The sequence below is a fragment of the Mus musculus genome, chromosome 13 (genome assembly GCF_000001635.26).
Source record: "Mus musculus strain C57BL/6J chromosome 13, GRCm38.p6 C57BL/6J".
NCBI classification, from domain to species: domain Eukaryota; kingdom Metazoa; phylum Chordata; class Mammalia; order Rodentia; family Muridae; genus Mus; species Mus musculus.
The window spans coordinates 74710977-74726907 of NC_000079.6; the positions used below are offsets into that span (position 1 = coordinate 74710977).

The following is a 15931-nucleotide window of genomic DNA, read 5'->3' on the forward strand; positions in this document are numbered from 1 at the left end:
GAGAAGCACCTGAAAAAATGTTCAACATCCTTAATCATCAGGGAAATGCAAATCAAAACAACCCTGAGATTCCACCTCACACCAGTGAGAATGGCTAAGATCAAAAATTCAGGTGACAGCAGATGCTGGCGAGGATGTGGAGAAAGAGGAACACTCCTCCATTGTTGGTGGGATTGCAGGCTTGTACAACCACTCTGGAAATCAGTCTGGCGGTTCCTCAGAAAATTGGACATAGTACTACCGGAGGATCCAGCAATACCTCTCCTGGGCATATATCCAGAAGAAGCCCCAACTGGTAAGAAGGACACATGCTCCACTATGTTCATAGCAGCCTTATTTATAATAGCCAGAAACTGGAAAGAACCCAGATGCCCCTCAACAGAGGAATGGATACAGAAAATGTGGTACATCTACACAATGGAGTACTACTCAGCTATTAAAAAGAATGAATTTATGAAATTCCTAGCCAAATGGATGGACCTGGAGAGCATCATCCTGAGTGAGGTAACACAATCACAAAGGAACTCACACAATATGTACTCACTGATAAGTGGATACTAGCCCAAAACCTAGGATACCCACGATATAAGATACAATTTCCTAAACACATGAAATTCAAGAAAAATGAAGACTGAAGTGTGGACACTATGCCCCTCCTTAGAAGTGGGAACAAAACACCCATGGAAGGAGTTACAGAAACAAAGTATGGAGCTGAGATGAAAGGATGGACCATGTAGAGACTGCCATATCCAGGGATCCACCCCATAATCAGCTTCCAAATGCTGACACCATTGCATACACTAGCAAGATTTTACTGAAAGGACCCAGATGTAGCTGTCTCTTGTGAGACTATGCCGGGGCCTAGCAAACACAGAAGTGGATGCTCACAGTCAGCTAATGGATGGATCACAGGGCTCCCAATGGAGGAGCTAGAGAAAGTACCCAAGGAGCTAAAGGGATCTTCAAACCTATAGGTGGAACAACATTATGAACTAACCAGTACCCCTGAGCTCTTGACTCTAGCTGCATATGTATCAAAAGATGGCCTAGTCGGCCATCACTGGAAAGAGAGGCCCATTGGACACGCAGACTTTGTGTGCCCCGGTACAGGGGAACGCCAGGGCCAAAGGGGGGGAGTGGGTGGGTAGGGGAGTGGGGGTGGGTGGGTAAGGGGGACTTTTGGTATAGCATTGGAAATGTAAATGAGCTAAATACCTAATAAAAAAAAAAATAAAAAAAATAAAAAAAAAAAAAAAAAAAAAAAAAAAAAAAAAGAAAATGTAAACGAGGAAAATACCAATAAAAAAATTTAAAAAATAAAAAAAATAAATAAAAATATGTTTATCATCTATATTGTACAAGTTACCCTGCTGGGCTGCATCTTGTACTGTTTTGTAGTTATATGGAAAAGGTGTTTTCCTACATTATCCAGTTTTATTTGCTGTCCACAGGAACCCTCTGGGTAACAGTATGTTTTAAAAAAAGGAAGTGGATAGAAGTGAAGCTAGGTGCTTAAAACACATTGCTAAAGAGTGAATGGAAGCCAGGTTCTGACACTGAAAGCATGGTGATATTTCCTCTGCAATTATCAGCCATACTTATGTTTTTCTAGGTCCTTTTGAAACAGGCTTTCCTGCAAGGGTAATGTAATCTTACAGCTTTTTAAAAATATTTCTCAGGATGTGCACAAATGCAATTTTTATTGACATGCTGCTATATCCAGCAAAGAATGTTTGCATAAATTATGATAGTTTAGTTGATTCTGATGCTCATATTTAATTCATTAAAAATAGTTTTCTCTTAGTTATACTGACATTATACATGTACGTGTACATGCACACTCGCGTGCGCGCGCACACACACACACACACACACACACACACACACACACAGATTCTCTAAGGGAAAAGCAAAGGGAAAGGATTCATTGTAAAATATCCTGGAAGACAGAGGCTAGTGGCTCACAGTAAGGAACAGCCTCAGGGCACCTCTGGACTTGGCCTGAGTTACTGCTGATTCTCTGATTCTTTCTGCTCCATCTTTTTGTTCCTTGAGATAAATACACTTGAGATAAATATACACACACACACACACCCCAACATGAGTCAGAGAAAGAGATAGTCACACACGGAGACAGAGAAGGGATAGGGAGGAAGAGAGAGCACGAGAGGGACAGACAGACAGACAGACAGACAGACAGAGAGAGAAAGAAGGGGAGGGAGGGAGAAGGGAGGGAGGGAGCATTTTGCTTGTTTTAAGCAATCAATTTCCATTAGAGCTCAGGAACACAGCTTTGTGAAGCTACCTGTGGCTAGTCTGGGCTTTGTCATCTCTGCCTTTGGATATTTTCAGATGATCTTGAGCTGACTCAACAGGGTAAAAACTCACCAGAATTCAAGACCACTGCATTAAGGAAGCTTTGATATCACATCAAAAGGAAAAGAAGGGAAACTGGCTTCACTATGGGAACTTCTGATAGCAAATGAAGCACTTCCCTCAACAGAAAGGACAAGACCGGGTTAAGCGTAGCCTCTTTATCTTTTGATGTCCAATGGGTAATGGATGGCTTGGCACTACAGACAATAATTTTTCCTGTTTTCATTTGTGGTAGACAGCTGCCTTATTTTCTCTCTTGTAAGAATATTTCCCAAGGAAAGTATGTTGCTTACCTCAGTGCCAGGCAGTGGAGCTGCTGCATGGGTGCTTGGAGCAGGTGTCTGAGAAACTACTTCAGAAATGGCAGCAGAAAGTTTGGCATCTTCAAATTCCTTTTATTAAAAAAGAATACTATTAACAAGTTGCATGTAAGGTTATAATTACAATATTAACATTTAAAATACATCCCTTAAAACTGCTTTATGGATGCTTTTTCCTTTTATTCAAGTACATGCCTCATAGCATCTCCAAAACACTGTTTTTCTATCTCCATTTCTCAGTCTTTTCATTTTTTCTCACTGTATTTTTACAATTTCTCCATTTCTATTTCTAGATCTATTTTTATTATTAATTATGGGATTATGCTTATGAGTGCAGTTGCCCATGAATGTCAGAAGGCAGCATTGGATGCACTGGGGATTGGAGTTACAGAAAGTTGTGAGCTACCTTCTGTGGGTACTAGGAACTGAATTTGTCCCTGTACAAGAATATTAGCTGCCAGCTCCAGAACACCTTGAATGCAAACTCAGTGGGTGGTCCCATGGTCCCCAGAGGACTCTCCACACGATCTTAGGATCACTGGTGAGTGGAACACATCTGTTCCAAAGCAATTGTGACAGGCCTGTGACAGCAGGAGCAAGGACACAAGAGTCCTGCCTGACCAGCTGTGTGGGTTCCTTCTGATCGGTGCTGGTATACTTTGGTTTCAACACACCACAGTCCCCCGAGAAGACACCACTTCCAGGCACTGTAACAAGCCCAGGATCTTAGGATTCCAGGATCCCAGGATAACAGGAGCTTGATCACACCAGGATCTCAGGGTCTCAGAGGAAGCTTGAGTGCCAAGAACTCTGACACACCCAGAATCTCAGGTTCACAGGAGCCCTGAATCACAGGATCACAGAGGAAGCTGGACTCTGAGGAGTCCTGAATCAACCAGGATTATAGGAAGGACAGGCTCCAATCAGATATATTGAGGGCAGCAAGCACTTGAGATGATAAGATGGTAGGAGACAAGCATAAGATCAGAAGCAACAGAAACCAAGGTTACTTGGCATCATCAGAACCAAACTCTCCCACCATAGCAAGTCCTGGATACACCATCACACCAGAAAAGGAAGATATGGATCAAAAGTCACTTGATGATGTTGGAGACTTTAAGAAGGAAATAAATAACTCCCTTAAAGAAATACAGGAAAACACAGGTAAACAGCTAGAAGCCCTTAAAGAGGAAACCCAGAAAGCCCTTAAAAAGTTACAAGAAAACACTACCAAACAGGAAAAAGAATTGAACAAAACCACCCAGGATCTATAAATGGAAGTAAAAACAATAAAGAAATCACAAGGGAGACAATTCTGGAGATAGAAATCCTAGGACAGAAATCAGGAACCAAAAATGTGAGCATTAGCAACAGAATACAGGGGATGGAAGAGAGAATCTCAAGTGCAGAAAATTCCATAGAAAACATGGACACAACAATCAAATAAAATGCAAAATGCAAAAAGATCCTAACTCAAAACATCCAGGAAATCCAGGACACAATGAGAAGACCAAACGTACAGATAATAGGAGTACATGAGAATGAAGATTTTCAACTTAAAGGGCTAGCAAATATCTTCAACAAAATTATAGAAGAAAACTTCCCAAAACCTAAAGGAAGAGATGCCCATGAACATACAAGAAGCCCACAGAACTCTAAATAGACTGGACCAGAAAAGAAATTCCTCCTGACACATAATAATCAGAACAACAAACATACTAAATAAAGATAGAATATTAAAAGCAGTAAGGGAAAATGGTCAAGTAACATATAAAGGCAGGCCTATCAGAATTACACCAGCCTTCTCACCAGAGACTATGAAAGCCAGAAGAGCCTGGACAGATATTATACAGACACTAAGAAAACACAAATGCCAGCCCAGGCTACTATACCCAGCAAAACTCTCAATTAGCATAGAGGGAAATATTCCATGACAAAACCAAATTCACACAATATCTTTCCATGAATAATGCCCTTCAAAGGATAATAAAGGGAAAACTCCAACACAAGGAGGAAAATTATGCCCTAGAAAAAGCAAGAAAGTAATCCTTCAACAAACCAAAAAGAAGACAGCCACAAGAACAGAACCCCAACTCTAACAACAAAAATAACAGGAAGCAACAATTACTTTCCCTTAATATCTCTTAATATCAATGGACTCAATTTCCCAATAAACAGACATAGACTAACAGACTGGCTACATAAACAGGACCCAACATTTTGCTGCATATAGGAAACCCACCTCAGGGACAAAGACAGACACTACCTCAGAGTAAAAGTCTGGAAAACAATTTTCCAAGCAAATGGTCCAATGAAACAAGCTGGAGTAGCCATTCTAATATAGAATAAAATTGACTTCTAATCCAAAGTTATCAAAAATGACAAAGAGGGGCACTTCATACTCATCAAAGGTAAAACCTACCAAGATGAACTCTCAATTCTGAATATCTATGCTCCAAATAAAAGGGCATCCACATTCATTAAAGAAACTTTAGTAAAGATCAAAGCACATACTGCACCACACACAATAATACTGGGAGACTTTAACACCCCACTCTCATCAATGGACAGATCCTGGGAACAGAAACTAAACAAAGACACAGTGAACTAACAGAAGTTATGAAAGAAATGGATTTAACAGATACCTACAAAACATTTTATCCTAAAACAAAAGGATGTACCTTTTTCTCAGCACCTCATGGCACCTTCTCCAAAACTGACCATATAATCGGTCACAAAACAGGCCTCAACAGATAAAAACATATTGAAATTATACCATGCATTCTATCAGATCACCATGGACTAAGGCTGATCTTCAATAACAACATAAATAATAGAAAGCCAAGGTTGACGTGGAAGCTGAACAACACTCTACTCAATGACACTTTGGTCAAGGAAGAAATAAAGAAAGAAATTAAAGACTTTTTAGAGTTTAATGAAAATGAAGCCACAACATACCCAAATTTATGGGACATAATGAAAGCATTCCTAAGAGAAAACTCATAGCTCTAAGTGCCTCCAAAAAGAAACTAGAGAGAGCATATGTTAGCAGCTTGACAGCATACCTAAAAGCTCTAGAACAAAAGGAAGCAATTTCACCCATGATGGGACTTTAGAAGTTGTTCTAAATGTATTTTGTATTATGCTTTGTTTAGGATTGGACCCCCACAGATTCATGTCTGAACAAGCCTATAGGAGCTACGGAGTAGAATATCATGGTTTGTATATGCTTGTCCATAAAAAGAAGGTTTGGCCCTGTTGGAGTAGGTGTGACCTTGTTGAAGTAGGTATGCCACTATAGGTGTGGGCTTTAAGACCCTTATCCTAGCTGCCTAGAAGTCAGTATTCTACCAGCAGCCTTCAAATTAAGATGTAAAACTCTCAGCTCCTACTGAACCCATGTCTGCCTGGATGCTGCTGTGTTTCCACCTTGATGATTAGGGACTGAACCTCTGACTCTGTAAGCCAGTCCCAATTAAATGTTGTCCTTATAAGAGTTGCTTTGGACATGGTGTCTGTTCACAGCAGTAAAACCCTAAGAGAAGAGCAATAGTGATAAAATCTGCATGATATTGGTACAGAGACAGATAGGTAGATCAATGGAACAGAATTGAAGACCCAGAAATAAACCCAGATACCTATGGTCACTTGATCTTTGACAAAGAATCTGAAAGCATACAGTGGGAAAAAGAAAGCATTTTCAACAAATGGTGCTGTTCTAACTAGCAGTCTGCATGTAAAAGAATGCAAATTGACTCATTTTTATCTTTTGTACAAAGCTCAAGTCCAAGTGGATCAAGGATCTCCACATAAAAACAGACATGCTGAATCAAATAAGAGAGAAAGTGGCAAAGAGCCTCGAACACATCAGCACAGGGGAAATTTTCCTGAACAGAACACCGATGGCTTCAGCTCTAACATCAACAATCTACAAATGGGACTTCATTAAATCGAAAGCTTTTGTCAGGAAAAGGACACTGCCAATAGGACAAAACAGCAACCCACAGATTGGGAAAAGATCTTTACCAACCCTACATCCAATAGAGGGTTAATATTCAAAATATACAAAGAACTGAAGAAGTTAGATGCCAGAAAACTAAATAACCTAATTAAAAATTGGGATGCAGAGCTAAACAAAGAATTCTCAACTGAGGAATCTCAAATGGAGAGAAGAACCTAAAGAAATTTTCAACATCTTTAGCCATCAGGGAAATTCAAGTGAAAAGAAGATTTTACCTGAGATTTCACCTTATACCCATCAGAATGGCTAAGATAAAAAACTCAGGCAACAGCAGAAGCTGGTAAGAATGTGGACAAAGAGGAACACTCCTCCATTGCTGGTAGGGTTGCAAGCTGGTTCAACCACTCTGGAAATCAATCTGGTGGTTCCTCAGAAAATTGGACATAGTACTACCTGAAGACTGAGCTATACCACTGCTGTGCATATATCCAAAAGATGCTCCAAATAGAACAAGGACACACGCTCTACTATGTTATAATAGCGAGAAACTGGGAACAGCCCAGAGGTCGCTCAAGGGAAGAATGGATACAGAAAATGTGGTACATTTGCACAATGGAGTACTACTCAGGTATTAAAAACAACTTCATAAATCTTTGCAGGCAAATACATAGAAGTAGAAAATATTATCCTGAGGGTAACCCAGACCCCAAAGGACATACATGTTATTTACTCAGTGATAAGTGGATAATAGCCAAAAGCTCAGAATACCCATGATACAACTCACAGGTCATATGACCTTTAACAAGAAGGAAGGTCAAAGTTCCCACTTAGAAGGTGGAACAAAATACTCACGAGAGGCAGAGGAGGGAGGGACGTGATGGGAGAAGGCAGGGAGAGTGAAATAAAGGGGGAGTGTAAGACCAGGTGTGGGAAGAAACAAGAGACAAGTCCAGAGGGCCAGGAGAATGAATAGAAATAAGTAGCAGTGGGGAGGTGGGTGGAGATAACCACTAGAAAGTCCCAGATGCCACGGATGCAAGAGGCTCCCAGGATCCAATGGGGATGACATTACCTTCCAACAATGAGGAGATAGGAACTGAAGACACCACCTCCAATAAGAGGTTTTCTAAAGGAAGTGCAAGGACAAAATATGGAGTGGAGACTGAGGGAAAGGCCATCCAGAGACTGCCCCACCTTGGGATCCATCCCACCTGCAGACACCAAACCCCTACACTATTGCTGATGCCAAGAACTGCTTGCAGACAGGGGTCTGGTATGGCTGTCCTCTGAGAGGTTCTGCAAGCACCTGACTAAGACAGATGCAGATACTCACAGCAAACCATTGGACTGAGCCCAGGGACCCTGGTGGTAGAGTTAGTGGAAGGATTGAAGGAGCTGAACAGGATTGCAACCCCATAGGAAGAACAACAATATCAACTAACCAAGGAGCTCCCAGGGACTAAACCACCAAACAAAAGAGTATAAATGAGTGGGTCCATGGCTCCAGCTACATTGTAGCAGAGGATTGCCTTATCTGGTATCAACGGTAGGGGAGGGGAGGGGCTTGGTTCTGTGGAGGTTTGTTGCCCCAGAGAAGGAAGCTGCTGGAAGGGTGAGCAGAGACTGGGCGGGTTGGTGAGTATCTCTTAGAGGCAAAGGGGCTGGGAGGATTTTGGGGGAGAGATTGTGGGGGGGGGCAACAATTGAAATGTAAATAAATAAGATAATAAAAAAGAGAAACTGAACAGATACAATTATGGAATTGCCACTCTTTCAAGCATGAATGTATGTTAAATTTCAAATATATACCTTTTAAATATTTATGTATATGAGTGTTCTCTTATATACATGTACATATGTATCCCATGTGTGTGCCTGGTGTCCATAAATGTAAGAAGTGTAATCAGACCCCCTGGGCCTAGAGTTACAGTTGTATGTGCTGGGTTCTCTGTAAGAGCATCAGAGATCTTAACCAAAGAGCTGCTAACTCTACATCCCTATTTTGATTTTGAAGACAGGATCTCACTATATAGACCAGGCTGGCCTTGAACTCACAAAGATCTACCTGCCTTTGGCTGGGATTAGAGAAGTGTTTCACCACATTTGGGCTTTAAATAAATCTTTTATATGGACATAATTATTTAATTGTTTCTAGTTGGATATATTATTATGTTATACTAATAGTTTCCTTGCCAATTAATATTTATGATTTTGGCAAATAATAACTTCAATACTTATTATGATGCCTGTCAGTACTTTTATACCAATTAAATAAAGAGACCTTTCTTGACATGGTTTGAGTTTACTGCAATCTCTTTTCTCTATTATATCCATCAGTACATTTTAAGATTTAAGACATTGTAAGAACCAACGATTGGCTTTAAAGCAGAAAAACTTCAGGAAATCACAAGAGCCCATCTTTCTTCTCACTATCCCAACCAATACATATGCCACTGTGCATATAGGAACATATTCATTTTCTAACTGACTGCCAAACATATATAAACTTTATGATAAGCTAGGTTCATTGTAACTCGATAGATAGCTTCAGCTGTATAATTTTGGGAACCTTAACAGATTTACATGTTTGTGTAAGCCATGTAAATCCTAGAGAAGAGAACATGTTCTGCATTATTAAACATTGTCCAAACCACCTGGTAATAGAGTTCTGTTTGAGTGACTATTATTCCACATGAAGCTAACTTTTCTTAGGAGACAATCTGGAAAGTGACAAATGGTAAAAATGCGGTGGTATGAAAAGTGATTTTATATAAATTCAAATTGAAATTCTGTTTTCATAAGCCCACTTAATAAGACCTGGTTGTTGGTTCAATTAGTCTGTTTGAAACATCCAATGTTCTAGAAGAATATTTCAGGTATAAGAAATTTTTAATAGTGCGTTGAGCACCATTAATATTTATAACCTTTTCCCACCTCATATCCCAAGTCAAAAGTTATCCAGGAGAACATTAGGCAGTGGTGGTGCATGCCTTTCTTCCCAGTACTCAGTGGACAGAGGCAGGTAGATCTCTGAGTTCTAGGCCAGCCTAGTCTACAGAGCATGTTCAGGACAGCCAGAGGTGCTAAGAGGCCCTGCCTTTAAAACCTAAAACCCAACCAAAAAACAACAGCAAAACAAAGCAACAAAAAAAAAAACCAAATAAAAACAAAAAAGAAAAAAAGAAAGAGAAAGAGAAAGAGAGAGAAGGAAAGAAAGAAAAAGAAAGAGAGAGAGAAAGGAAGGAAGGAAGAAAGAAAGAACGAAAGAAAGAGTGTTAACGAGGAAATGTATACTTACAAGAGACGATATGTTTGCCGGACTGGAGAAGTCCTGAGACAAGGCATCAAGAAGGAAGTCATCGCTTAAGGGCTGCAAGAAGCAGAAAATATATCAACAAACACAATCATAATACTGGCAAACTTCTTCGGTATCCACCGTATCACATTCTGATAAGCTCACTAGAAGGGGAAGCTATACCCTTCCCAAATTATCAATCAGAGTTCACAGAAGAGAGACAGTCTTAGAGAAAGCAGATTGCTTACTGCAAGTTGTTCCTGGGATTCTTTGGGCAGGAGTGGTTTTCCATCCTTATCCTATTCAGAGTGAAAACATGGCATCAATTATTTTATATGAAACCTATACATATTACAAGGAATCAACAGGCTAAACCTTCAATTTAAGAAAATTATTTTAGCAGAGAATATATCTACTGTAATTCAGTTCATATTCATTCAGTTTACATGCATAAGCTTTCCTTAGCCAAGGAGTCCACCAGCACATTTGATGTGACGCGTGACTCAGAAGACCAGAGATGATCAGAAAAGAAAAACATGTGAACCATTAAAGTAGCATATTGCAGGGGTGTGCCAACAAACCTCTCATTTATAAGGGAACACTGGGACCATATTAAAAATCAGCTGAAAAGCCGGGCGTGGTGGCGCACACCTTTAATCCCAGCACTTGGGAGGCAGAGGCAGGCGGATTTCTGAGTTCGAGGCCAGCCTGGTCTACAAAGTGAGTTCCAGGATAGCCAGGGCTATACAGAGAAACCCTGTCTCGAAAAACCAAAACCAAACCAACCAACCAACCAACCAAAAAATCAGCTAAAGTCAGAACCTCAGGGACCCTGTCTTGTGAATGAGACACTCTCAAATGTAGGACTCAGATTATGTTAATCATCTAATGATTGCAAGTGCCACTTTTGAGTAATAGAACAAAAACAAATGAAGCATTTGAGCCTCTTTAGTAAAAGAAGATCTATAAATCAATGATCAATTCTATTTATTTATAAGTACAAGATATAAATATATGTATTTATTTATATGAATATACAGGTACATATAAAGATTTCTCCTGTGAAATGGTCAAAATGCTTTCTTTTTTGTATGATCGTTTTGACTTGATGTGTTCTTGAATTCAGTCTGCCAGTTTTTATTTATTTATTTATTTACTTTTGGTTTTTTGAGAAAGGGTTTCTCTGTATAGCCCTGGCTGTCTTGGAACTAACTCTATAGACCAGGCTGGCCTGGAACTCAGAAATCTGCCTGCCTCTGACTACCAAGTGCTGGGATTAAAGGCGTGTACCACCACTGCCCAGCTATGATAATTTTATTGAGTATTTTTGCATCGCTATTCATAAGGGAAATTGGTCTGAAGATCTTTTTCTTTGTGTGGTTTAGGGATCACACTAATTGTGGCTTCATAGAACAACTTAGGTAGAGTATATTCTATTTCTATTTTGTAGAATAGTTTGAGGAGTATTGGTCTTAGGTCTTCTTTGAAAGTCTAATAAAACTATGCATTAAATCCGTGTGGTCCTGGCCTTTTTTTGGTTGGGAGACTATTAATGGATGCTTCTATTTCTTTATTGGATATGGGACCATTTAGATCATTTATCTGATCCCGATTTAACTTTGGTAACTGATATCTGTCTAGAAAATTGTCCATTTCATCCAGGTTTTCCAGTTTTGTTGAGTATAGACTTTTGTAGTAGGATCTGATGATTTTTTTGGATTTCCTCGTGTTGTTATGTCTCCTTTCATTTCTGATTTTGTTATTTAGGATATTGTCTCTGTGCCCTCTAGTTGGTTCGGCTAAGTGTTTATCTATTTTGTTGATTTTCTCAAAGAAAGCCCTTTTTAACAACTGACATGTTAGTAGTTCCTTATCATACTGCTGCTTTGTTACTAGTTCCTCATTGTATTGCTTGCCCAAAATACTTGCATGTAATTAAAATGGTATTTAAAAAGTGGGTTGGAAAATAAAAATTTGCCTTCAGTCTCAGAATTGACTGGGATCACTCTACAATGTTGCCTAACTGTTTTTTTTCTTTTTAATCCTCACTCCCGCGCTGGAGAACCTGCTGACTGACTGAGCGGGCTTGGTCATGTTCTCAATACTAATCCCCCAGGTAAGTGTAGCTCTCATTACTCATCAGAAAGGCTTCTTACAGCAGATGAAGACTTCACAAAAACCTACAACTGACCACAGTGCAGAGAACAACTGACAATGGGGCTGTCTATCCCCAACCGATATCTAATACAACCCTTACACCTAAGGCTTTAGGAATATCACAGAACAACAGGTTAATGAGTGTAAGAACCAGAAGACTAGGATGTGTGCTGCAGGACTGCATCTTCTCTGTATGACAGGGAAGCTGTACCCATGAAATCCCAACAATTTGATTGTTTAAACAAGACTAGAACAATGATAGTATCAGTTGACATTCTAATGTGGAAGAGGGAAATCTCATGGGGTTCGACCCCTAGATCATGAATGCTCAGGGAAGGAGAGACAGTCTTCTCAACGATGAGCTTCATAACTACTCATCCAATACCAAGTGGTAAGCCCTAAAAACACACATACAGAAAAGCAACACTAAATGGACTCATTAGCCTGTACCTATTAGTTCTGTGTATCTCTGTGTGTGAGTGTGTGAAAGATTCTGACAAAATATAAAAGGTCACAGAAGCCCTGAAGTTGGCAAAATAGATTTCATTGTTAGCAGAAGTAGCTTCACTGATTTAGAAAAATAGAGGTGCACAATGCTCTGGCCACTCCTTGAACCTGTGTGTCTGCCAATGTTTTGACGGTTCCTTGAACCCATGTGTGTGCCCACTGATGAAGCCCATTGCCAGATGTTTGTGATATTGGTTGCTGGGGAAGAGTTGGAAAATCTCCCCAGCAACCACAGCCCGGCTAATCCTGAGTTGCTACACCTGCACCAGACTCTTTCCTTGTACCCCTCCCATACCCATTTCTTGAGAATAGACATTGTTTAGATCTGGAAATCCCCTACTCTCCCCTTCTCCTTTCCCCACTGAGAGCCTATAAAAACTGGGACCTCTTTCCCCTCGAGGTCGACTCCTCTACCCCTGCGTGGGATATGAGTCGTCCCCAGAGCTCTGGCTTTCCCCGAATAAAGCCTCATGTGGTTTGCATCAAGCTTGGTCTCTCGTGAGTTCTTGGGGGTCTGTTATTATCCCGAGGCCTGAGAGAGGGGATCCTCTCGGGGTCTTTCGTGTGTGTGTGTGTGTGTGTGTGTGTGTGTGTGTATGTGTGTGTGAGAGAGAGAGAGAAAGAGAGGCAATTATAATTACAAAAGAGAGGCAATAATAATTATGAAAAAAAGTATGTATTTGAAAGGGAAAATGGAAGCTGTGAAGACATGAGAGAAGGTAGAGGGAGAAGGAGGAGAATAATATAAATTCATCAGACACATACATATATGAAATTTTTAAAAAAGGTAAAAGAATATGTTTTATCCCCTATCTGGCATTCTAACATGGTATAAGTGCTAATACAATTTAAAGTCTGAACTTAAAGAAAGAAATGGAATCTTTATAATGCAGGTCTGTTCTCAGTATTTTTTAAAATGTTTATTTATTTATTTATTTATTTTTTGGGTTTGGTTTTTGGTTTTTTGAGACAGGGTTTCTCTGTGTAGTCTTGGCTGTCCTGGAACTCACTCTGTAGACCAGGTGTGCCTCGAACTCAGAAATCCACCTGCCTCTGCCTCCCAAGTGCTGGGATTAAAGGTGTGAGCCACTACCACTGCACCACCACCGCCCTGCCTCTCAGTATTTTTTTAATGTATATAAAATTCAGTTAGAAAACAAAATGGAAAATATTCAGCCTGTTTACCTTGACTTCTTCTAGTCGATAATCAGGAGGCACTGTTTCTTCTTTTTCACCAAGTTTTTCATGCTCTTCTTCTTTAGCTTTCTCCTAAATAAAAGTGGCATCATTCTCAGGGTTGTTGTCTCCTTCTCTACAGTGTATTTCTCAGAGACTAAATTTAAGGTAACCTATTGTTAACTTCAAACAAACATATGGTCACTGGTATGAGTTTCTCTACAGCTTAAACTTCAACATTGTTTAACAGTGTTAAACATTAGCTGGCTCAGATGCCAGCTTTCATCTTGCTGGCCTAAGGGCAGGTTGGGAGGTGTATTAGGTACATTCTACATTTCCTGTAATCTCTCAGAAAAGGATGGATACAGGTAGACGAAAATGTGATTCATGGAACTTGGACACAGGCATGTAACCTCTCTACTATGGTAGATCAATATTGGAACTTCCTAGGGGTTAGCTTATTATGTGCAGTATTAAAGAAAGAAAGCTGATGGTGCTTTATAGATATATTTTTAAAAACAAAGCACTAATTCATTGGAGGGCTGAAGTAAATGATTAATAAGTCATTTTGTAAAAGTATTTGAGCTGCCATTACCTTGACTTTATCCTCCACAGTTTTTTCATGTTCTGGATCTGCTTCCCTTGTCCCCAGGCTTCCAGCCAAGGTTTCAACAGCATCTTCTGGTACCACGCCCTTCTGCAAGAACACAGGTAGACTAGCCAAAGCAGTTACTCACCCTTATCAATTTAGAAAGGCACACACTTATTTCAAGTCTCTGTTATGTTTAATAGCTTGAGCTATCAATTTGATTAGAATGAAGGTTTTGAAATGTTAAGAATTAAAAATTAAAGCAATTTAATTTATTATAATAAACATTGTGAGTGTTTAATTTTTATACCAAGATTGAAAACCTTACAAGATCTAACTTGAATTTTGATTCATGAATAATGAAGGTAGAGAAGGCAACTGAAGCTGACAGAAGGGAATGAAGGCAGGGTCTTTGCCTTGAGGCCTGGCCGGGCTTAGGGAAGGAGGCACATGTTTGCTGTCTGGAGCTTCCACTTGTTAACAATGGCTAACAGCTGGCTCAGTGTCAGCCTGCTTGGGACTGATTTTCCTCATTACACAATGAGAATCACCTACCCGAGTCTTGTCATTCAGAATGAAATGTGCTCCCTTGTTATCAGCCAGATTTGGCTACACTGACATTAAAAGAAAGAACAGGAGGCACAAGGGAGAGACTTTAGGGGAAATAAAGAAACAACATAGGGGCCAAAAGACAGGACTTTGTTCTGGCTTTCCAAACTGAGGTTCATAACTGTTCTATAGTGACTTTTAAAACTTAGCTGACTGTTTCCTCACCAGAATGGTTTTCATAGATAGAAAACAAGACACTACACTTAGCTTGCATAAGCACCCTACATTAATGGGTTTATTAATTTTTTAATTATGTAGGTGCTGGTTCTCTAAAGCATCTGAATCAACATATCCCCAGCACATCAAGCACTTTACCTTTCTGCCTGACTGTTTTCCCTGGGAAATGCTATTCTCACTTCTCAGTGTGATCCTGGCCTCAGCATGGAAGCAGTTATAAATTATTCAAGACAAGGCTCCTTCACCCACGTCCCATGCCTGGTGTCCACATAGGACTGTTGAGAGTGTGTCGTAACTTGAGGTCTGGCCTTATCTGTAGATAGCCAAAAGGCATCCAAGAGTCAGGCCACACTTCTTATTCTCATGACAGGTCAGGGTCTGCATAACAGGTACACTCCTCAAGGTCAGTGTAAAGCCTTTATGGTGTCCTCATAAATGTCAAATGAGAAGACTAGCAGATGGAAGTCAGTGGAAGCATGCCTGGGAAGCAGTATCGAATCTTCAGATCAGATCTATCCTTAGCATCATGAACAACAAGGAGATACTATGGAAGATCTGGAAAAGAAGAAAGCTAACCAATTTTGTAAGTGTGGAACAGTGGTCCCCGAGTCAGGGACAAAACCCACAAAGATCAAAAGCAAATAAGGACTTAACTAGTTAAATACCATACTTCATTAAAAAAAATCAGAAGGAAAGAAAAAGATAAGAAACAACAAAGGCCAGACAGAGGGATGCAGCAATCTTTCCTCCAATGTGGAAAAAGG

General features: G+C 40.0%; 1 protein-coding gene across 14 annotated transcripts in view; it reads right to left on the minus strand.

Moving 5' to 3' along the window:
• Positions 1-15931, minus strand: part of Cast (calpastatin) — a 116509-nt gene that overhangs the window by 18611 nt on the left and 81967 nt on the right. For all 14 annotated transcript variants that reach the window (XM_006517059.1, XM_006517056.2, XM_011244466.3 and 11 more), the window contains 5 exons: positions 14388-14489; positions 13802-13885; positions 10201-10251; positions 9956-10027; positions 2670-2768 (listed from right to left, as the gene is read on the minus strand). In XM_006517059.1, the coding sequence (XP_006517122.1) occupies positions 2670-2768; positions 9956-10027; positions 10201-10251; positions 13802-13885; positions 14388-14489 (408 nt within the window). The remainder of the gene's footprint in view (positions 1-2669; positions 2769-9955; positions 10028-10200; positions 10252-13801; positions 13886-14387; positions 14490-15931) is intronic.